This window comes from Mobula hypostoma, chromosome 12, assembly GCF_963921235.1.
Source record: "Mobula hypostoma chromosome 12, sMobHyp1.1, whole genome shotgun sequence".
NCBI lineage: Eukaryota > Metazoa > Chordata > Chondrichthyes > Myliobatiformes > Myliobatidae > Mobula > Mobula hypostoma.
Window position 1 is genome coordinate 104,534,989 of NC_086108.1, and position 24,140 is coordinate 104,559,128.

Sequence of the window (24,140 nt, forward strand, 5' to 3'; positions counted from 1 at the left end):
CCATGTCATCCCATGAGAAGGAGAAGCTAAAGTCAGATGTATCAGTATTACAGTGAAGTAAAGGGAATTACAGAGGCATGAGAGAGGAGTTGGGCAGAATTGATTGGAAAAGAACACTGGCAAGGATAATGGCAGAGCAATAATGGCTGGAATTTCTGGAGGCAATTCGAAGGCACAGGAAATACAGTATACATCCCAAAGAGGAAGGAGTATTCTAAAGGGAAGATGAAACATTCATGGCTAACAAGAGAAGTCAAAGCCAACATAAAAGCCAAAGAAGATCATATAATAGAACAAAAATTAGTTGGAAGTTAGAGGATTGGGAAGCTTTCAAATACCAACAGAAAGCAACATTTCATTAAGAAGGTAAAGATGTAATACAAAAGTGAGCGAGCCAATAATATTAAAGAGGATACCAAAAGTTTCTTCAGATACATGAAGAGTAAAAGGGAGACAAGAATGGGTATTGGGCCACTGGAAAATGATGCTGGAGAAGTAGTAATGGGGGACAATGAAATGGCAGATGAATTGAATAAGTATTTTGCATTAATCTTCACTATGGAAAACACTAGCATTATTGTGGGAGTTCCAGGTGTCTGAATAGAAGGAAGAGGGTAGTTGGGAAGATGTTGAAATTGATTGTTAAGGATGTGGTTTCGGGGTATTTGGAGGGTCATAATAAAATGGGATATAGTCAGCATGTTTTCCTCTTGTCTGATTAATCTGTTGGAGTTCTTTGAAAATATAACAAACAGGATAGATAAGGGAAAATTGGTTGATGTGTATTTTGATTTTCAGGTCTTTGACAAGGTGCCACACATGAGGCTGCTTAACAAACTACGAGCTTCAACATAAGGAGAACTTTACACATACTAGAACAGGTTATTACGAACGGAACAGAAACAATGGTTGTGGGACTAGACGCTGAGAAAGCCTTTGATTCAGTTAGTTGGGTGTTCCTACATAGAGTGTTGGGAAGATTCGGCTTTCAAGGAAAGTTTATTAAAGTAATCCAGACTTTATTTGACAGCCCTACAGCTTGAATTAAGATAAATGGGGACCTCTCTGACTCTTTTATTTTAGAGAGAGGAACTAGACAGGGACGTCCAATTTCTCCTCTCCTTTTTGCACTATATATTGAACCTCTTGCCCAACTAATAAGACAAAGCAAAATTGTAAAAGGTATCAAGGTGGCAGGGATTGAACAGAAGGCGGCGCTGTTCACAGATGATGTTTTAGTCTATTTGAGTGAGCCAGAAAAATCATTTATAGGATTGTTTACACTGTTGGATGAGGTTGGGAAAATATCAGGTTATAGACTTAATGTAAAGAAAATGCATGTTTTGTCCTTAAATTATACAGCATCCAAAAAACTACAGGATACATATGATAAAAAGTGGGAGGCTAAATCATTAAAATATTTAAGAATAACCCTGCCAAAAGATCTTTCACCGTTGTCACTGGTAAATTATGGGCTATTAATCTCAGAGATAAAAGCAGATATACATAGGTGGAATCTTATCCCCTTTTTAAGTTTAAATTCAAGGAAAGATACCATAAAAATGAATATTTTCCCTCGGTTACTTTACCTTTTCCAGACTTAACCTGTGGAGGTGGACGATAATCAATTCAGGGAATGAGACAAATGGATTTCCCGCTTTATCTGGCGAGGAAAGAAATCTAGAATCCGATTTAACACCTTACAGTTAGGAAAAGAAGGAGGAGGTATGACACTTCCTTGTTTGAGAAGTTGTTTTTATGCTTCACAGATAATCCCTCTGTTATATTGGTGCAATAGAGACTATAAGGCTAGATGGAAGGAAGTAGAATTTGGATTGATTGACAGTTTTTCTCTACAGGCCTCAATAGCGGACAAAGGATTGATGGACCGATTGGAAAAGAATAAAAACAGCTGGATAAATCTCACATTAAAAGTATGGCAGAAGGTGGCTAATTCATGTGGAATCAATAACATGTTAAAACTTTTCAGATCGTGTGCTCATGGTACCAAATTTCTTCCCAGCAGAGGAGATAAAAGATTTGAACTGTGGATAAAGAAAGGTCTTACAACCTACCTCTCATTCACACATAAAAGTGTATTACAAAGTTTTCACTCCCTGCAGGACAAACATGGCCTAGAACACAATGACTTTTTTAGGTACCTTCAAGTACGACATCATGTTAACCAGAGTTGTAGATATACAGACTTATCAACAGTAGAATCAGAATTTTTCAAGATTCTGAATTCGGCTTACAGTTCAATACCAAGTAAATCAATTTCTCCATTATATAATGCCCTCTCTCATGCCAAAAATGAAAACACATTGTATGTTAAAGAGAAGTGGGAGAAAGAAGTGGGGTTGGTACTTTCAGAGGAGGCTTGGGGGAAAATATGCAGCTTCCAGTGGTCTTCGAATAACTCTTTGATTTGAAGAGAACATTGTTGGAAAAATATTATAAGATACTTCAAACCCCATACCAGGAAAAATATAAAGACACAAACGTGGCGTGTTAGAGAAGGTGTGGCTCCAAGGAGGCAAATCATTTCCATATGTTTTGGGATTGCCCTAAATTAGGTTTATATTGGGAAGGTATTCACAGAACATTAGTTAAGGTATTTAAGACTCAGATGCCTCTGAACTTTGAGACTCTCTACTTGGGGCATGTATTGTCTTTGGAAAAGAAGGAAGATATAAAGCTGCTGCTGGCCCTTTTAGCGGCAAGAAAGAAATCAATCACCAGAAAGTGGTTAAATCCAACATCACCTACATTAGAAGATTGGCATGAAATCATTTTTTGGAAATTTTTTAAAATGGAAAAGGTGACCTACTCTCTGAGAATTCAAAAGGAAAATTTTTTTTATCAAATTTGGAATAAATGGATTGAATTTATAACTCCAGAGCGAGCAGACTCTAGATGACTCTCCTAATGGTTTATACAGTTTGTCTTACTAACATAGTACTGTAATAGTGTTAATGTAAGCACCCTTGGCTCGAATGTTTACTGTTCTTTTTTTTGGAAATGTGGAATTAACACAAGTAAAGAAAATATCTGGGGAAATTTTGGACCAGAAAGAAATGGATCACAAGTGATATTTGGAAATTAGTATTCAACCACTATTATTAATATTTTTTATAACAACTATTATCATTATTTAGTTTAATAGAGTGGAATTACAATTGCACATAAACATCTATTTGAGTGCCTAATTATTTTCTATATTATCTCAATGTGCACTTGTGAATGTACAAATTAATATAGATTTACTCAAATAAAAAAGTGGAAAAGGTTATATATGTAAAAAAAAAAGTTTGTGTATTACTTGTGAATACCTTATCCAAACAAAAATAACATTAAAAAAAAGCAAGCTAAGAGCTCATGGCATTACAGGCAAGATTCTAGCATGGATAAAGCAGTGGCTGATTGCAGGTGGCAAAGAGTGGGAATAAAGGGAGCCTTTTCTGACTGGCTGTTGGTGATTAGTGGTGTTCTACAGACCGATCCATTTTATATTACATGTCAGTGATTTAGGTGTTGGAATTGATGGCTTTGTTGCAAAGTTTTCAGATGATATGAAGATAAGTTGAGGGGCAGAGAGGCTGCAGAAGGACTGAGACAAATAAAGAGAATTGGCAAAGAGGTGGCAGTTGGAATACAATGTCGGGAACTGTATAGTTATGCACTTTGGTAGAAGAAATGAAAAGGTTGACTATTTTCTAAATGAAAGGAAAATACAAAAAACTGAGGCAGAAAGGGACTTGGGTGTGCTTGTGTAGGATTCCCTAAAGGTTAATTTGCAGGTTGAGTCCGTGGTAAGGAAGGCAAATGCAACATTAGCATTCATTTCAAGAGGACAAGAAAATAAAATCAAGGATGTAATGTTGAGACTTTATAAAGCACTGGTGAGGTCTCACTTGGAGTATTGTGAACAGTTTTATGCCTCTTATCTTAGAAAGGATGTGGTGAAACTGGAGAGGGTTCAAAGGAGAGGCACGAAAATAATTCCAAGTTTGAACGGTTTGTCATATGAAGAGTGTTTGATGGCTCTAGGCCTGTAAACTCTGGAATTCAGAAGAATGAGGGGTGACATCATTGAATCCTATCAAATGGTGAAAAGTATTGATAGAATGGATGTGGAAAGGATGTTTCCTATGGTGGGAGAGTCCAAGAGCAGACAACACACCCTCAGAATAGAGGGGTGTCCTTTCAGAACAGTGATGAGGAGGAATTTCTTTAACTAGAGAGTGGTGCAGCTATGGAATTCATTGCCACAGAGAGCTATGGAGGCCAAGTCTCTGTATATTTAAGGCAGAGTTGGCAGAATCTTGACTGGTCAAGGCATGAGGGGATGTGGGGAGAAGCCAGGAGATTGGGGCTGAAAGGAAAATTGGATCAGCCAGATGAAATGGTGGGGCAGACTTGATGGGCCAAATGGCCTATTTCTGCTCCTATATTTTACAGTCCTATGGTCTTATGAATTGTAAAAGTCCTTGAAAATGAATCTGTTGGTTGTAGAATCAGTTCAGAGTTGTAGTCAGTGAAGCTATCCATGTCAGTTCAGGATCCTGATGGTTATAGGGTGATAACTGTTCCTGAAACTGATGGTGTGGGACCTAAGGCTTCTGTACCAGCTGCCTGATGGTAGTAGTGAGAAGAGACATGGCCTGGATGGTGGGGGTCCTTAATGATGAGTGCTGCTTTTTTATGGCAGCACTCCATGTTAATGTGCTCAGTAGTGGTGATGGCTTTGCCAGTGATGGGCTGAGCTGTGTTCTTTTCTGTTTCTGAAGTTTCTTTACCAGGCCATGATGCAGAGAGTTAGGACGTTCTCCACCATCCATCTACAGAAGCTTGTCAAAGTTTTTGGCGACATGACAATGCCCTTTAGTTCATAACTGCTTGGATGTGTACAACTTAAGGAATTCTCATGAAGCTAAATACACTTCAGAATCAGGTTTATTATCACTGGCATGTGACACGAAATTTGTTAACCTAGCAGCAGCAGTTCAATGCAATACATAATCTAGCAGAGAGAGAGAGAGAGAGAGAGAGAGAGAGAGAGAGAGAAAATTAATAATAAATAAAACATAATAAATAAACAAGTAAATCAATTATATATATTGAATAGATTATTAAAAAATGCGTATCAGCAGAAGTATTGGCTTGATTGACACCCTGTTCAACATCTTTAACATTAACTTGTTGGCACACCATCGGGCAGCATGCATTGTCTACAGAATACGCTGCAGCTACTCACCTAGGCTATTCTAACAGTACTTCTCTGACTTGTAACCTCAACCACCAAGAAGGTCAAATCCGTCAGGCACTTGGAAATATCCCCACTGCAGGATCTCCTCCAAATAGCCCATTAAATGGGAGCAACACCATTAAGCACATTTATGAGGAGCACTGCCAGAAAAAGCAACAACTCCATCCAGGCTATGCTCTCTTCTCACTGCTACCATTGGGCAGGAGGGAGAGAAGCCTTAAGTCCCACACTGCGGGGTTCAAAAATACTATACTGTAGTTATTACACCACAACCATCAGGTTCCTGAACCAGTGTGGATAACTTCACTCTCCTCAAATCTGAACAGATTCCACAGTCTCTGGACTCACTTTCAAGGACTCTACGACTCATGTTCTCAATACTGCCAACAAGAAGGGTCAGAACCGTCTCTATTTCCTGAAGAGACTGAGGTCCTTCAACATCTGCCGGACGATGCTGAGGATGTTCTACGAGTCTGTGGTGGCCAGTGCTATCATGTTTGCTGTTGTGTGCTGGGGCAGCAGGCTGAGGGTGGCAGACACCAACAGAATCAACAAACTCATTCATAAGGCCAGTGATGTTGTGGGGATGGAACTGGACTCTCTCACGGTGATGTCTGAAAAGAGGCTGCTGTCTAAGTTGCATGCCATCTTGGACAATGTCTCCCATCCACTACATAATGTACTGGTTGGGCACAGGAGTACATTCCGCCAGAGACTCATTCCACCGAGATGCAACACAGAGCGTCATAGGAAGTCATTCCTGCCTGTGGCCATCAAACTTTACAACTCCTCCCTTGGAGGGTCAGACACCCTGAGCCAATAGGCTGGTCCTGGACATTTCCTGGCATAATTTACATATTACTATTTAATTATTTATGGTGCAACTGTAATGAAAACCAATTTCCCCCGGGATCAATAAAGTATGACTATGACTATTGTTTATTTGTTTTATTTGCTCATTTTGTCTTCTTTTGTACATTGGTTGCTCATTCATCTTTATGTATAGCTTTTCATAAATAATATTGTATTTCCTTTTTTCCTGTAAATGCCCGCAAAGAAATAAATCCGAATGCATTATATGGTGACATACCGTATACATACTTAAATAATAAATTTACTTTGACTTTGAAATTGTCACAACCAGGGGTCATTTTTAAAAGAAAAAGAAGAGATTTGCTTTTAGTTAGTATATGAACTGCATTTTCTTGGTGTCATCTTGTGGGTATGCAGTATTTCTTGGATTGTATTCCTTTTATGTCTAATTGTTTGTCTTTAGACTGGCTCTGGTTTTTCACTTTGTTTTGCTGATGTCTTATTTATGATCATGAGGATTGTTCAACTCTCTATCTATTTATCACTTTTATTCAATTTGGGGTAATTTAATTAACATGGTATTTTCAATGTCCTGTATTGTCTTTGGGGATTATTGCTTCGTCTGGACACTGGGGCTGTCTGATTGGTCCTGAATTCCTATGTGCTCGAGGGTGTATTTCAGGGGGACTTGCCAACACTTTTTTTGCTCAGTCATTGTGGATCTTTGTCTGGTGAAATTCAGACCCAAATGCTTCTGTGATTCATGAGTGATTTCAGTTCTTCAAGATTCTGTGTAGTTTTCCTGAGCTCTTGTTAGTTTTGCTGGCTAATATCCATACCAAATATTTTGCTTTGTTTGATTTGCCAAAGTCTCTGTGATTCCTCCACTTGAGTTCATAGGACATAGTACATAGAAATTTACAGCACATTACAGGCCCTTCAGCCCACAATGTTGTGCCGACCAGGTAACCTACTCTAGAGACTGCCGAGAATTACCCTATCGCATAGCCCTCTATTTTTCTAAGCTCCATGTACCTATCCAAGAGTCTCTTAAAAGACCCTATTGTATCCACTTCTACCACCATTGCTGGCAGTGCATCCACCTACCCCCCCACTCTCTGCATGAAAAACTTACCCCTGACATCCCCTCCGTGACTATTTCCAAGCACCTTAAAACTATACCCCCTCGTGTTAGCCATTTCAACTCTGGGAAAAAGCCTCTGACTATCCACACGATCAATGCCTCTCATCATCTTAAACACCTCTATCAGGTCACCTCTCATCCTCCGTCGCTCCTAGGAGAAAAGGTCAAGTACACTCAACCTATTCTCATAAGGTACACCCTTCAATCCAGGCAACATTATTGTAAATCTCCTCTGCACTCTCTGTGTAGTATCCACAACCTTCCGGGAGTGAGTTGACCAGAACTGAACACAGTACTTCAGGGGTCTGACCAAGGCCTTATATAGCTGTAGCATTACCTCATGGCTCTTGAACTCAATCCCACAGTTGATGAATGCCAACACACCATACGCCTTCTTAACAACAGTGTCAACCTGCGCAGCAGTTTGAGTGTCCCATCGACACAGACCCCAAGATCTCTTTGATCCTCCAAACTGCCAAGAGTCTTACCATTTATATTATATTCTGTATTCAAATTGGACCTTCTAAAATGAACCACTTTACACTGATCTGGGTTGAAATCCATCTGCCACTTCTCAGCCCAGTTCTGCATCTGGCCGTATCAATGTCCCACTGTAACCTCTGACAACCCTCCAGACTATCCACAACACCCCCAACCTTTGTGTCATCAGCAAACTTACTAACCCACCTTTTTACTTCTTCATCCAGGTCATTTATAAAAATCACAAAGAGGAGGGGTCCCAGAACAGATCCCTGTGGAACACCACTGGTCACTGACCTCTATGCAGAATACAAACTATCAACAGCCACACTTTGCCTTCTGTGGGCAAGCCAATTCTGAATCCACAAAGCAAGGTCTTGTTTCCCATGCATCCTTACTTTCTGAAGGAGCCGTGCATGGGGAACCTTATCAAATGCCTTACCGAAATCCATATACACTACATCCACTGCTCTACCTTCATCAATGTGTTTTGTTACATCCTCAAAGAATTCAATCAGACTCGTAAGGCATGACCTGCCCTTGAGAAAGCCATGTTGACTATCCCTAATCAGATTATGTCTCTCCAAATGCTCATAAATCCTGCCTCTCAGGATCTTCGCCAACAACTTGCCCACCACTGAAGTCAGACTCACTGGTCTATAATTTCCTGGGTTATCTCTACTCCTTTCCTTGAACAAGAGAACAACATTTGCAACTCTCCAATCCTCCGGTACTTCTCCCATCCCTATTGATGATGCAAAGATCTTCGCAAGAGGCTCAGCAATCTCCTCCCTTGTTTCCCACAGTAGCCTGGGGTGTATCTCATCCAGTCCCAGTGACTTATCTAACTTAATACTTTCCAAAAGTTCCAGCACATCCTCTTTCTTAATGTCTATATGTTCAAGCATTTCAGTCCGCTGTAAGTCATCCCCACGATTGCCAAGGTCTTTTACCCTGGTGAATACTGAAACAAAGTATTCATTAAGTACCTCTGCTACCTCCTCCAAATCCATGCACACGATTCCCCCATCGCACCTGATTGGTCCTATTCTCACACGGCTCATCCTCTTGTTCTTCACATACTTGAATGCCTTAGGGTTTTCCTTAATCCTGCTCACCAAGGCCTTCTCATGGCCCCTTCTGGCTCTCCTAATTCCATTCTTAAGCTCCTTCCTAGCAACCTTGTAATTTTCTAGAGCTCTAACGGTATCTAGTTTATTTAGCCTTTCATAAGTTTGTTAGTAATCCTTACAGAAATGTATTGCTGGACTTTCCTCATTTCTGAGTCTTAATCTTGGGACTCCTGATCCAATAGCACCTGTGATGTACCATCACCAGAAGGGCTGAGGAACTTTAACATGGTTCACCATAACCTTCTTGGGAGGAGTTAGGGAAGGCAATATATGCTGGCCTTGTCCAAAATGCCCAATCACAAAAATAAATAAAGAGCTGTTAACTTTCTCCATGACTATTCTCTGCCCCGAAGGTGTTTCTTTCTTGCTTCTCTGGTTTCTCACCAATTTTCGTAGATGTACCACGAAACCAACCTTTCTGGATGCATCACAGCTTGGTATGGTAACTGCACTGCCCAAGACCACAAGAAATCACAGGGTTCTGAACACAGCCCAGTCCATCATTCAAACCGGCTTCCCTCCACTGACTTTGCCTAAACTTTCCACTGCCACAGAAAAGCAGGCAACATCATCAAGGATGTCATTCTCCTGCGTCCCTCTTTCCATCAGGCCGAAGAAACAAATCCTTGAAAACACGTACCACCGGGCTCAAGGACAGCTACTATCCTGCCGTTAGAAATCTCTCAAATAGACCTCTCATTGCAAAAAGCCAGACTCCTGATCTCCCAATGTACCTCGTCAAGGCCCTTGCACTTTTTCTGTCACTGTAACACTGTATACTGCATTCTGTTTGTACTTTTGTATGACGTAATCTGACTGGTTGTTATAGCCAGGATGGTAATAGAGACAAGCTCCCATTACCTATTACATGCTCCCAATGGCATGGGCCTCAAATAGCCTCTGACAACCAAGCCCAGCTCCTGGCCTTCATGTGTGGTTCAGCCCGGTGGAACTCTTTCTACTGACAGGAGGAGGTTGCTGCCAACTTAAAACCAGTTGCTACAGGCAGCTGGGGCTCCTCATCTGTGGTTGGCAGCTCAAGTAGGAGAAGGAAAACTCTGATCTCAAACTTCTGTTACCTTGTGGCTATGCTCACTCATGGGGAAACCTTTGGGAGTAAACCCCAAGGGAAAAATCCAGAGCTGGAGTCCCTACATTGAGAACAGCGCTGACTGGCGACTCCTGCGACAATATTGGGGCCAAACTGTATCAGTCTTTGCCGTTCCTCTGAGTTCATCAGACGTGTGGAGAGGGGGAGCTTGCTCTCCTTAGCTCACTGCCCTGGCTTGCATATCTGAACAGCTAGAGTACAACATCTGTGGTCTACTCTGACCCATGGAGGCCTCTGATCTGTCTGGGTGGCAGACAAAAGCTCTTCACTGAACGGAAAAGGTGTATGATGTGTCGGCCTTCATTTGTTGGAGGATTGAATTCAAGAAGAGCCAGGAAGCAATGTTGCAGTTCTATAAAACCCTGGTTAGATCATACTTGGAATATTGTGATTAGTTCTTGTCATCTCATTATAGGAAGGATGTGGAAGTTTTAGAGAGGGTGCAGAGGAGATTTACCAGGATGCTATCTGGACCAAAAGCATGTCTTATGAGGATAGGCTGAGTGAGCTAGGGCTTTTCTCTTTGGAGTGAAGGAGGATGAGAGGTGACTTGATGGAGATGTACAAGATGATAAAAGGCATAGTGGACAGCCAGAGACTTTTTCCCCAGTTAATATGAAGAGGCATAAATTTATGGTGATTGGAAGAGGTAAATGGGGATGCACAGAGAGTGGTGGGTGTGTGGAACTCAATGCCAAGTGTGGTGGTAGAGGCAGATACATTAGGAACATTTAAGAAATTATTAGAAAGGCACATGGATGAAAGAAAAATGGAGGGCTATGTGGAGGGAATAGTCATAGTCATAGTCATACTATATTGATCCCGGGGGAAACTGGTTTTCGTTACAGTTGCACCATAAATAATTAAATAGTAATATGTAAATTATGCCAGGAAATAAGTCCAGGACCAGCCTATTGGCTCAGGGTGTCTGACCCTCCAAGGGAGGAGTTGTAAAGTTTGATGGCCACAGGCAGGAATGACTTCCTATGACGCTCTGTGTTGCATCTCGGTGGAATGAGTCTCTGGCTGAATGTACTCCTGTGCCCAACCAGTACATTATGTAGTGGATGGGAGACATTGTCCAAGATGGCATGCAACTTGGACAGCATCCTCTTTTCAGACACCACCGTCAGAGAGGGTTAGATTGATTGCGGAGTAGGTTAAAAGGTTGGCATAACATTGTGGGTCAAAAGCCTGTACTATGCTGTAATTCATGTTCTATGTATCTCAAAACATGTGACAATGATAAACCAATCCCACTTCAGCCTTTTCATAAACAAGAGAAAATCAGCAGATGCTGGAAATCTGAGCAACACACACACACAAAATGCTGGAGGAACTCAGCAGGCCAGGCAGCATCTACGGAAAAGAGTACAGTTGATGTTTCGGGCCAAAATCCTTCTGAAGTCCTGCCTCGCTTGCTGAGTTCCTCCAGCATTTTGTGTGTGTAGCTCAGCCTTTTCATATCTGCTCCATCCTTCTCAAGACATTGTCATCCTTCCTAAATATAGAAGTCAAAATTATGTATTTCAGTTATCTTATTTATTTATATTTATTGTGCTTTTTTAAAAAAAATAATTGTGCTTTTTTTTGTGTTTTTTTGTGTTGCATCAGACGTGGAGTGATAACTAACACACACAAAAGTTGCTGGTGAACGCAGCAGGCCAGGCAGTATCTCTAGGAAGAGGTGCAGTCGACATTTCGGGCCGAGACCCTTCGTTCACCAGCAACTTTTGTGTGTGTTGCTTGAAATTCCAGCATCTGCAGATTTCCCCGTGTTTCCGTGGAGTAATAATTATTTGGTTCTCCTTGAAAAAGAGTAAACAGCTGATGTTTCAAGCTGAGACCCTGCGTCAGGACCCAAAATGTTGAATATTTACTCTTTTCCATAGATGCTGCCTGACCTGCTGAGTTCCTCCAGCATTTTGTGTGTGTTGATCTGGATTTCCAGCATCTGCAGATTTTATCTTGTTTTGTTCTCCTTTGCACTTGAGTACCGGAAATGACAATAAACAATCTCGGACGCACTTCTCTTGAGCATACTCAGAGAAGGCAAGCCGAAAATCAGGTGAATCAAAAGGGACGTACCTGTGGAAGTTGCTGAGAACATGACTGGTAAATAAGGAAGAAAGTGAAACCCTTTCGGATGCATTGAGGGGGATTTGACGTCAAATGGGAGAGACGCTGGGATGAGGAGGGCTTTTCGGCTGTATACATGCTGCAGGTGAAGAGAAAACACTGTGATTGAGCTGAGTTGGAGAAAGGAGCTTGAGTATATATTTGCCATGACTTCCTATAGGTTTTCGTATGCCACAGAGCAAGCCATTGGGCCCAATGAATCTATGCTAGCGCTTAGAGCAATCCCAGTAACCCCATTCCCCAATCTATTCTCTCATGCCCATCAATTCCCCTAATTCTCTGACTACCCCACCACCACAGGGACAGCATGGTAGCATAGGAGTTATGACAATGCTTTCACAGTGCCAGTGATTGAGGTTCAATTCCTCCCTGTGACTGAGTGGGCTTCTTCCCAGTGCTCTGGTTCCCTCTCCCATTCCAAAGACATACAGGTTAGTAGGTCACATGGCTGTAATACAAAGAGATCTAGGAGTACTTGTTCATCAGTCTCTGAAGGTGAATGACCAAGTGCAGCAGGCAGTGAAGAAGGCTAATGGAATGTTGGCCTTTATTACAAAGGGAATTGAGTACAAAAGCAAGGAAATCCTTTTGCATTTGTACAGGGCCCTGGTGAGACCACACCTGGAGTATTGTGTGCAGTTTTGGTCTCCAGGGTTAAGGAAGGACATCCTGGCTGTGGAGGAGGTGCAGCGTAGGTTCACTAGGTTAATTCTGGGATGTCCAGACTGTCTTACGCAGAGAGGTTAGAGAGACTGGGCTTGTACATGCTGGAATTAAGGAGATTGAGGAGGGATCTGATTGAGACATATAAGATTATTAAGGGATTGGACAAGATAGAGGCAGGAAATATGTTCCAGATGCTGGGAGAGTCCAGTACCAGAGGGCATGGTTTAAGAATAAGGGGTAGGTCATTTAGGACAGAGTTGAGGAGGAACTTCTTCTCCCAGAGAGTTGTGGAGGTGTGGAACGTGCTGCCTCAGAAGGCAGTGGAGGCCAATTCTCTTGATGCTTTCAAGAAGGAGCTAGATAGGTATCTTATGGATAGGGGAATCAAGGGTTATGGGGACAAGGCAGGAACCGGGTATTGATAGTAGATGATCAGCCATGATCTCAGAATGGCGGTGCAGGCTCGAAGGGCCAAATGGTCTACTTCTGCACCTATTGTCTATTGTCTATTGTAATTGGGCAGAATGGACTCATTGGGCTGGAAGGGCCTGTTACTGTGCTGTATCTCTAAATAAAATAAAATACATTTGGGATTACTCATGCAAACCAATTAACCCAACAACATAGAGGAAACTGGAGCACGTGGAAGAAAATATGGCCACAGGGAGAACGTGCAAACTCCACGCATCTGATTCCTGAGGCCAGCATTGAACCGGGCTGACTGAGGCTATGCAGCAGCTCTGATAGCTGCACCATAATGAAATATTACCGCTGCTGTCGAGTAGGAAATGAGGGTCAGGATTCCACAAGTGGAAAGGGAAAGGGTCAAAGGTTCAGTTATTATCAAAGTGTGTATGCGGTGTTCAACTCTGAGATTCACCTTCTCACAGATAGCCATGAAACAAAGAAAACCATCGAGTTGTTCAAAGAAAAAGCATCAACCTTCCCGTGCAGAAAAGGAAAACAAATCATGCAAATGGCAACAAAAGCATCAACCCACCCACGTGCTAAAAATAACATCGCAAAATGAAATAAAAACATCATTACCCCCATACAAAAAATGGCGCAAATGGCAACAAGAAAGAATGAAAAAAAAAAGCATAAAAACATAAAACTGAAGAAGTCCAATTGGAACTAGAGTCTACCCATAAATCACAGAACTAGATAAGTTGCTTTTATAAACACTGGTTCACTTCATGAATAGTCAACTTGCAAGGACCTCAGAATCATGAGTAGGATGATTCAGTTGTGGTGATGGGTTCTAGATAGTGTAGATATTGAGAGGATGTTTCCTATAGTGGGGAAGTCTAGGACCAGAGGACACAGCCTCAGAATAAAAGGGCATCCTTTTAGACTAGAGATGAGGAGGAATTTCCTTAATCCAGAGGGTGGTGAATCTGTGGAATTCATTGCCACAGATGGTTGTGGAGGCCAAGTCATTGGTTGTATTCAAAGCAGAATCTGATAGGTTCTTAATTAGTAAGGGTGTCAGAGGATACAGGGAGAAGTTAGGTGAATGGGGTAAGTTAGCCATGATGGAATGGTGCTGCAGACTTGATGGGCCAAATGGCCTAATTATTACCCAACGTCTTAGGGTCTTAAAAGAAAAATACCTTAGAGTCTTTGAGCATGATATCAAGGGTTCGTTGAGATGTTGCGGCCAAAACGGCAGATATTTGATGAGGTGTTCCCTTTATGTGCCTTTCGGAGAATCCCAACAGGAAGAGAATCCTGGCCAGGTGATCACCAATCCTGTAATGGAATTGACAGGAATTAACACTCCTTCTCACGCACGGAATGCGCAGTAATCCAGTGAAAAATGGGTGTTATGTGCAATGACGCCTACACTTGGGCAGTATCTTTCAGGGACTGTGGAATCCTGTCCCACTTTGCCTTGAGCAGAACAGCAGGATGAATCCTTACGTGACCCATGCTTGCTTTTCCTGTAATCTTGTAGTCCTGGCAATCCTGGCCCCATCTCAGTGTTCCCTGAAATGTTATACAGGAGAATCAATCAATATTATTTCCATTCTTAGGATTCATTAAAAAGTACTTCTTTTATAAAATGTCCCATTCCTTTTCCCAGTGGAGTGTATTCTAACTGGTTCATCACCATTTGGTATGGGGGGGGGGCATGACTGCACAGGATCAGAAAAAGCCACAGAAAGCTATGAACTCAGCCAACTCCATCATGGGCACTAGCCTCCTCAGCGTCCAGGACATCTTTAAAAACCTCAAAAAGGCGATATCCATCATTAAGGACGCCCATCGCCCAGGACATGCCCTTGTCTCATTGCTACCACGAAGGAGGAGGTACAAGAGCCTGAAGATACCCACTCAGTGTTTTAAGAATAGCTTCTTTCCCTCTGCCATCAGATTTCTTAGAGGGCAATAAACCCATGAACATTGCCTACTATGTCGCTTTCTTTTTACATTATTTACTTCGTTTTTAATATAAATCTTATTGCAACTCACAGGTTTTTTTCAATGTATCGGACTGTAGTGCTGCCACAAGGCAAAAAATTTCACGACACATATGACAGTGATAACAAACCTGATTCTGATGCTAGCATGGTTAATAAGGCATTGATAGAGTGGACAGTCAATGCCTTTTTCCAGGGTGGAGATCGCTAATATGAGAGGGCATCATTTTAAGATGATTCCAGGAAAGTATAGAGGGGATGTGAGAGGCAAGTTCTTTACTCAGAGAGCTGTGGGTGTGTGGAACACCCTTACCAGGGGTGGTGTTAATGGCAGATACATCAGGGGCATTTAAGAAACTCTTAGATAGGCACATGGATGATAGCAAAATGGAGGGTTATGTATTGGATTGAAAGTTTGTACAACATTGTGGGCTGAAGGGCCTGTACTGTTCTTTGTCCTGTGTTCTATGTTCAACCACTCATATTAATCATTTCTTCCATCACCCATAAGTGTGAAGTGACGCATTTTACAAAGTCAAACCTGTGGAAGACTCTTACTAGGAATGGTAGGACACAGAAGACCGTAATGGAACAGAGAGACCTGGGAGTACTAGTACATAGAAGCAGAGTCACAGGTGGACAGGGTTAGAGTCTTTTTACCTGGGTGGTATTGGCAAGTATTAGATGGCATAGGTTTACAGTGAGAGGGAGAACGCAGGAAGGAGAATTGTGGGGCAAGATGTTTTAAAATATAAAAATGCAGAGATTGGTAGCTACTTGGAACATGCTGCCAGGGGATGGGGAAAGAACCAGATACGGTATGAGAAATGTTTAAAAGGCGTATAGACAGATGTGCGAACAACAAGGACTTGAGGGATATTATCCATGTGTTGTACAGTTGGCGTTAGTTAGCCTGGAAGTCGAAGCTCTATAGCTAGAGCTGAGCCTGAGGTTCTCTGTGAGGTCAAAACCCAATGTCTGCAAATCTGAGCCCAAGACTGCTGGCTGTAGGCTTGAGGCCAAAGAAGGTGGCCAGTCCTGGAGTTAAAGGACTGTGTATGTGCATGAGTAGGAGGGAGGAATGGGGCTTACTTTGCTGTTGTTGTTTTGTTGCTGGTTGTGATCTGTGTTGTTCTGCTGAGCATTGTGGGTATGTTACGTTGGCACCAGAATGCATGGCGACAGTTGTGGACTGTCCCCAGGTGTGCTGGTTGCTAGCACAAGCAATGGATTTCACTGTATGCTTTGATGTATGTGTAAATAAACTTGAATCTTGAACTGAATTATTTTGAGAAGTTGTGCAGCTTTTATTGGAGTGTAGAAGAACTAGAGGTGATCTTATAGAGGTGTATAAAATCTAGAGGGGTTTAGATAGGCGAATGCACAGTCTTTTACCCAGAGCTGAGGAATCAAGATCTAGGCTTAAGGTGAGGGGGGGGGGAGGGATTTAATAGGAACTTGAGAGGCAAGTGTTCACCCAGAGGGTGTTCAGTATACGGAAAGGACTGCTAGAGGAAGTGATTGAGGTAGGTACATTAACAATTTTAGAAGGTAGTTGAGCAGGTACATCGATAGGAAAAGGATATGGGCTAACTGGGGTTATTGTAAATGGGAATCTTGATCAGAATGGACCAAATGTGTTGAAGGACCTGTTTCTGTGCAGTGTGACTCCGTGGTCCTACTGGGTAGGATTTTGAAATAAATAGAGCCTTGTCAAGAAGAGAGGTACTTAACTGTACTTTACCAATGCCAGGCGATCATAGGGAAACTCTGCATTGATACAGACTTTCCAGTTGCCACCATCCTGAAGTTCGTCCACAACAACTTGCCATAATCGTATGTCCATTAAATTGTCCACAGAAAATTTCGTCTGGTAGCCTTTCTCTTTATTATCGGTGGTAATGGCTCGAGTGAACAAAGTGAGTATCAGTGGCATTAAACCTCCAAGGAATGTGGACTGGAGAAGACAAAATACCCGGGAACATTTGTGTTATTGTTTGGTCAACAAATGGTCAACAAATCTAGTTTATAATGTCAGATCTAATTTATAATGATAAGTTGACAAAAAAATAGTTGTCAAGTAACAATTTGGATAAAATTATGATGAGGTGCTTTGGAAGAGATATAAAAGAAATTATTAGGACAAGTCACCTGTTCAATACCTGGGTCATGACCAAAGACAAAAATGGCTGGAGTCGTTAGGACTTTAGTGCAAGGGTGTTTATTACAAAACTTACAAAAAATTAACAAAAATAGTGAAAAGAAAACTGCTAATATTTACAAAAAGATATCTACCAGAAGGTTCAATAGTAGTTCTGTACTATTTTTGCCCATTGTGAACTCCTGGCAGACCCAATTACTCTCTCTCACTGAGAGTGATGAGACACATTTATCAGACACCAGGACATACTATCTTTAATTACCCACAAAGTTAACAAGATTACACATGAATTAGAATATGATGCACCCCACAATGTAGATACAAGCATATTACAAAATAAACAGAGTATCTATCCTAAGTACAGTGTACAAATAATATATACATATTTACGCATCCCATTACTAAAGAAATGGAATATTCTGCTGTGTATGGCGAGAAAGACACCACAAAGCCAACTCAAGTGTATCAGCTCAGTTTAGGACCCATTATGAGAATATACCAGGGAAGATATTGAAGTGTGTACACTCAGCACAACAACAGCAGAATGATGAGGCTGTGTGTGTGTGTGTGTGTGTGTGTGTGTGTGTGTGTACTTATATACACACACACACATATATATATATATATATATATATATATATATGAATCGGTGGGTATCCACCTACTCTTCTTTCCTGTCTAGTCTCTGAGCTGATGCTGAACTGCCAATACCCACTGCCTGAGTTGGTATTTCATTGGGAGTTTGGAATGTTACCAAAGACTCTTGCAAATTTCTACAGATGTATCTTGGAGTGCATTCTAACTGGCTATATCACTGTGTGTGTATATATGCACACACATATACACACTCTGTACATAGAACACTGTATAAAAGTCATAGGCACATAAGTTGTAGATGCCTAAGGTTTTTGCATATTGCTATTGTGGTGTGGTATTTCATTGATTGATTCTATTATGATTATTATTCTATTATGTATTTATTGAGTATGCCTGCAAAAAATGAATCTCAGCGTTGTATATAGTGACATATATGTACTTTGATAATAAATTTACTTTGAATTTTGAACTTTGATGCTGCAATAAAAGAAAACCATGTCATATGTGAGGGGTGATAAACCTGATTCTGATAAGGGTCTCTGTTGTGGACTGAGAGTGGGAAGAGAGCAGGGAGAGGGGAATCATGGCTGGGGAAAGAAGAGAGAGGGGATGGAGTGGGAATCATCAGAGAGACATTCTATAATGATCAATAAATCAATAGTTTGGAATTAAATGACATTGGCTGGTGTCTCAGGGCTGGGTGTGTCTGCAGCTGCGCCATCTCCCCCCACCCCCAGGCCCTCCTTCTCTGCCACCTGTCCCACACTCCTCCTGGCGCACTCCATTCCCGCCATTCCCAATATTCTTTGCTCCTGCCAGATTTACAAATTCGCTGTCTGCTCCATGTTGAAAAATACAGTTCTGTGCAAAGTGTTAGGCACCACAGCGGTGTGCATATATGTAGATATACGATTATTTCTTATTGTAACTTACGGTGTTTTTAATGTATGCACCATACTGTTACTGCAAAACAACAAATTTCATGCCATATCTGATTCTAATTCTTATTATTGAGTCCAATTTTTACTTGAGCTTAAGTTCCCAAACTGTTGAGGTGAGATTTGAACTCATGCCTTTACCCGTTGCTTCACCTATCCAAGTCTACCTTGTATGGATCAATAATCTTCAGTGTGAGGGGAGGGGAACAGTTCAGAGGTGAACAGAAAGCTCTGATTCCTGGCAACTTGTTATCGGAAACTCTTTCAGCTCTAATTAATCATCTTACCTGCTCCAGTGAATTTGAAGATGAAGATGAAGATGAAAGAAGAAACTCAGAGCTGGAGAAACTCATTGTTGTGTCAAAACTGGTTTCGAATGAACTTAATTGTTTGTTTTGTGACTGAAATCAGAGATCACCAACATTAACAAAATAAAGTTTCCATGCATCCTCACTCATTTATCAGGAACACTGCATACAGAGTCCTTAGATGGCATAAACATCAATTTCCCGGACTTCTGGTAAATAGCTCCCTCTTCTCCTTCACCATTCCTCATTCCTGTTTCCCTCTCACACCTTCTCTTCTTACTTGCCCATCACCTCCCTCTGGTGCTCCTCTCCCTTTCTTTTCTTCCATGGTCTTCCACCCTCTCCCGTCAGATTCCCCCTTTGCCAGCCCTTTACCTCTTCCACTAATCCAATTCCCAGCTCTTTACTTCACCTCCCTCCCCTCTCCCAGTTTCACCTATCCCCTACCACTTTGTACTTCCTCCCCTCTCCCCCACCTTCTTATTCTGACTTCTTCCCTTCCAGTCCTGATGAAGGGTCACGGCCCGAAACATCAACTGTTTATTCCCATTCATAGATGCTGCCTGACCTGCCGGGCTCTGCCAGCACATCGTGTGTATTGCTCTAGGTTTCCATTGTCCCCAGTCCCTCTTGAATCCTTAGCATTATTAAGGATTCCTTCCATCTGTCCAACAATCTCTTTGATTCCCCTATCAGCCGCTAGGGGGCACCATAGCATTAGGACAAGGACTGTTAAGATGGGAAACATCTTTCCTAGGCTGTGAGACTACTGAATTCCCTGCCACCACCTAGGTATCACCACGTATGAAGTGTCAGTAGCTTTAAAAACGCAAACATGAGGAAATCTGCAGATGCTGGAATTTCAAGCAACACACATAAAAGTTGTTCAGGCCAGGCAGCATCTCTAGGAAGAGGTACGGTCGACGTTTCGGGCTGAGACCCTTGGTCAGGACTAACTGAAAGAAATGATAGTAAGAAATTTGAAAGTGGGAGGGGGAAAGGGGAGATCCGAAATGATAGGAGAAGATAGGGCGGGGAGGGATGGAGCCAAAAGCTGGACAGTTGATTGGCAAAAAGGATATGAGAGGATCAGGGGACGGGAGGCCTAGGGAGAAAGAAAAGGGGGGGGATAAAGCCCAGAGGATGGGCAAGAGGTATAGTGAGGGGTAACAGAGGGAGAAAAAGCAGAGAGAGAGAAAGAATGTGTGTATATAAATAAATAATGGATGGGGTACGAGGGGGAGGTGGGGCATTAGCGGAAGTTAGAGAAGTCAATGTTCATGCCATCAGGTTGGAGGCTACCCAGACGGAATATAAGGTGTTCCTCCAACCTGAGTGTGGCTTCATCTTTACAGTAGAGGAGGCCGTGGACAGACATATCAGAATGGGAATGGGATGTGGAATTAAAATGTGTGGCCACTGGGAGATCCTGCTTTCTCTGGTGGACAGTTTTTGCTGAACACCTACGCTCTGTCCGCCAGAGAAAGCAGGATCTCACAGTAGCCACACATTTTAATTCTATGTCCCATTCCCATTCTGATATGTCTATCCACGGCCTCCTCTATTGTAAAGATGAAGCCACACTCAGGTTGGAGGAACAACACCTTATATTCTGTCTGGGTAGCTTCCAACCTGATGGCATAAGCATTGACTTCTCAAACTTCCGCTAATGCCCCATCTCCCCCTCGTACCCCATCCATTATTTATTTATTTATATACACACATTCTTTTTCTCTCTCTCCTTTTTCCTCCCTCTGTCCCTCTCACTATACCCCTTGCCCATCCTCTGGGCTTCCCCCCTCCCCCTTTTCTTTCTCCCTGGGCCTCCTGTCCCATGATCCTCTCATATCCCTTTTGCCAATCAACTGTCCAGCTCTTGGCTCCATCCCTCCCCCTCCTGTCTTCTCCTATCATTTCGGATCTCCCCCTCCCCCTCTCAAATTACATACTACCTCTTTTTTCAGTTAGTCCTGACGAAGGGTCTCAGCCCAAAACATCGACTGTACCTCTTCCTAGAGATACTGCCTGGCCTGCTGCATTCACCAGCAACTTTTATGTGTGTTGTCAGTAGGTTTATACTGTCTACTTTTTAACTTGTGTTGTATATGCTCCTTATTATTTGTTAATTTATTTGTGGTAATATATCTTTTAAGTTGTGTGTGAATTATATGTACTCAATGTTTCGTTTGGTAATATATGTGTATACTGTTGAAATGACAATAAACTTGAACTTGAATTACCTTTAACAAAAGATATCTGAACTTTATTTAATCACTTGTATTTAAATTCCCCAGCGGAATTTGAACTGATACCTTTGAATTAATGGTTCAGATCCTTAGCTACTTGTCAAGATGCACTTTGGTAGCACAACTTGGAGCAATACAGAGAAGATTAGCGGAGACCTTGTGCAAGGATGCCACATTTGTGAAACGTTCCATATTTTTAGGGCGGCTTGGTGGTGTAGAGGTTAGTGCATTTTACAGTGCCAACAGTAAGATCGATCAGTGCTCAAGTTCTGTCGCTGTCTGTAAAGTGTTTGTACGTTCTCCCCATGAGAACACGAGTTTCCTCTGGATGCTGTGGCTTCTTCCACGTTCCAAAGATGTACAGATTAGTGGGTAAATTGGTCATATGGGTGTAATTGGAGATAGCCCAGAGAAGGTGAATTGCGGACTTGGCTTCCAAAGCCATCTGTGGCAATGAATTCAGCAGATTCACCACCTTCCTCATTCCTCCTCGTCCCGGTTCTAAAGGGAAGGTCCTTGTATTCTGAGGCTGTGCCTCTGGTCCTCGACTCGGTCTCTATAGGAAACATCCTTTTCACATCCATTCTAACTAGGCCTTTCAATACTCGCTAGGTTTCAGTGAGATTCCCCGTCATTCTACTAAACTCCTGCAAGTACAGACCAAGAGCCGTCAAACACTCCCCATACATTAACTCTTACATTCCCGGGATCATTGCCACTCTAATTCCTTATTAAAACGCAAACAACAGGAATTCTGCAGATGCTGGAAATTCAAGCAACATACATCAAAGTTGCTGGTGAACGCAGCAGGCCAAGCAGCATCTATAGGAAGAGGTGCAGTCGACGTTTCAGGCCGAGATCCTTCAGTTAGTCCTGACGAAGCCTGAAACGTCGACTGCACCTCTTCCTATAGATGCTGCTTGGCCTGCTGCGTTCACCAGCAACTTTGATGTATGTTTCTACTTCCTTATTACATGGGTCTTCCCTTATTTCAATGAAATAGAGTCAGAGTCATAGAAAAGTGCAGCAGAGAAACAGGCCCTTCGGCCCATCTAGTCCATGCCGAAACCATCTAAACTGCCTACTGTCAGCTACTGCACTGGGACCACAGCTCTCCACGCCCCTAACTATCTGAAGTTCTGTTAAACATCGAATTCGAGCTGACATGCACCACTTGTGCTAGCAGCAGCTCGTTCCACGCTCTCACAACCCTCTGAGTGAAGAAATTTCCCCTCATGGTCCCCTTAAACTTTTCACCTTTCACCCTTAACCTGTGACGTCAAGATGTAGTCACACCCAACCTCAGCGGGAAAAGCCTGCTGACACTTACCCTATCTGTACCCCTCATAATTTTGTATATTTCTCCTCACAGTCTTCTATGTTCCAAGGAACAAAGTCCTAACTTATTCAATCTTTCCACATAACTGAGGTCCCCCAAACCCGGAAACATCCTTGTAAATCTCTGGACCCTTTCAACATTATTTACATCTTTCCTGTAGGTAGGTGACCAAAACTGCACACAATAGTACTCCAAATCCAAAGTGGGTTTCCTCATGTTAAAGCACACCAGATACTCACTCTAGGGGATGTTATCCATCATGTGTACATACCGTGTTAATAGAAGATGGCTTGAAATGAAGCTGGAAGGCATTTCCATCTGTACTCTGTAGTATTGAGAATACAAAACACATAGCACTGTAATAATCTAAACAACCGAAATTCGAGTCAGAAACAGAAAGTGTCTTCTCCTCCACCACCAGATTCCTGAACAGCCCATGAACATCACTTTGTTGTTCAATGGTTCTAATTAATATCAGAGAATGTATACAATATACAACCTGAAATTCTTACCCTTTGCAGACATCCACAAAACAGAAGATATACTCCAATTTCCTATTCATTTATTTTTGCAATTTATGATAATTTCATGCTCATTTTTCAGAGCAGTCAGGAGCTTTTTTCTTTGGAGGAAAGAAGGACAAGAGGCAACGATAGGGGTATGCAAGATAGTAAGAAGCACAGAACCAGGCAGAGTCCCTTATTCAGGGTGGAAATGGCTAGTAGGAGGGAGCATAATTTTAAGGTGATTGGAGGAAAGTATAATTGGGGGGGGGGTGCAGAGGAGGTGAATGTCAGAAGTAGGTTTATTACACAGAGAGTCGTGAGTGTGTGGAATGGCCCGTCAGGGTTGATGATGGAGGCAGATCCATTTGGGACATTTAAGAAACACTTAGGTAGGCACATGGACAATAGAAAAATGGAGGGCCACGTGTAAGGGAAGGGTTAAATTGTACTTAGTGCAGGTTATAAGTTCAGCACAACAATGTGGCTGAAGAGGCTGTGCTATGCTGTAATGTTCTATATTCTGTGCTCTATGTCTTTGCAATTCACAACTGCCGCATAACAACAAATTTCACGTCATATAGACAGTGATAAGACACCTACTTATGATTCTGGTTCAAGATGAAGATACTATTGCCGGAACTCTTTACCTCTTTCCTTCGTTCTGAACCAGAAATCTAGATAAAATGATGCTCTTTAGTCTTGCGAGTTATGGTCGAGTATGTTTTGCGTTTGGCATAGATGCATTTACCATTCTTACACCTCTCCTCGGAGCCTGTTTGATACGTTGAGGTTGGCCACGCATCCGCTGTATCGCTACGCATGGAAGACAAGTCAGTGGTGAAGTCTCCCCTCCCTGAAGAGCTGGAT

General features: G+C 42.1%; 1 protein-coding gene and 1 pseudogene across 1 annotated transcript in view; one reads left to right on the forward strand and one right to left on the reverse strand.

Annotated features, from left to right (window-relative positions):
* LOC134355055 (vitellogenin-like) overlaps positions 1–24,140 on the reverse strand; it is a 147,182-nt gene that overhangs the window by 25,612 nt on the left and 97,430 nt on the right. The window contains exons 23-28 of the mRNA XM_063064754.1: positions 23,039–23,092; positions 19,162–19,275; positions 16,923–17,135; positions 14,602–14,744; positions 14,369–14,507; positions 12,039–12,168 (exon numbers count right to left, since the gene is read on the reverse strand). Coding sequence (XP_062920824.1) covers positions 12,039–12,168; positions 14,369–14,507; positions 14,602–14,744; positions 16,923–17,135; positions 19,162–19,275; positions 23,039–23,092 — 793 coding nt within the window. The remainder of the gene's footprint in view (positions 1–12,038; positions 12,169–14,368; positions 14,508–14,601; positions 14,745–16,922; positions 17,136–19,161; positions 19,276–23,038; positions 23,093–24,140) is intronic.
* LOC134355293 (U6 spliceosomal RNA) lies at positions 21,529–21,626 on the forward strand (annotated as a pseudogene).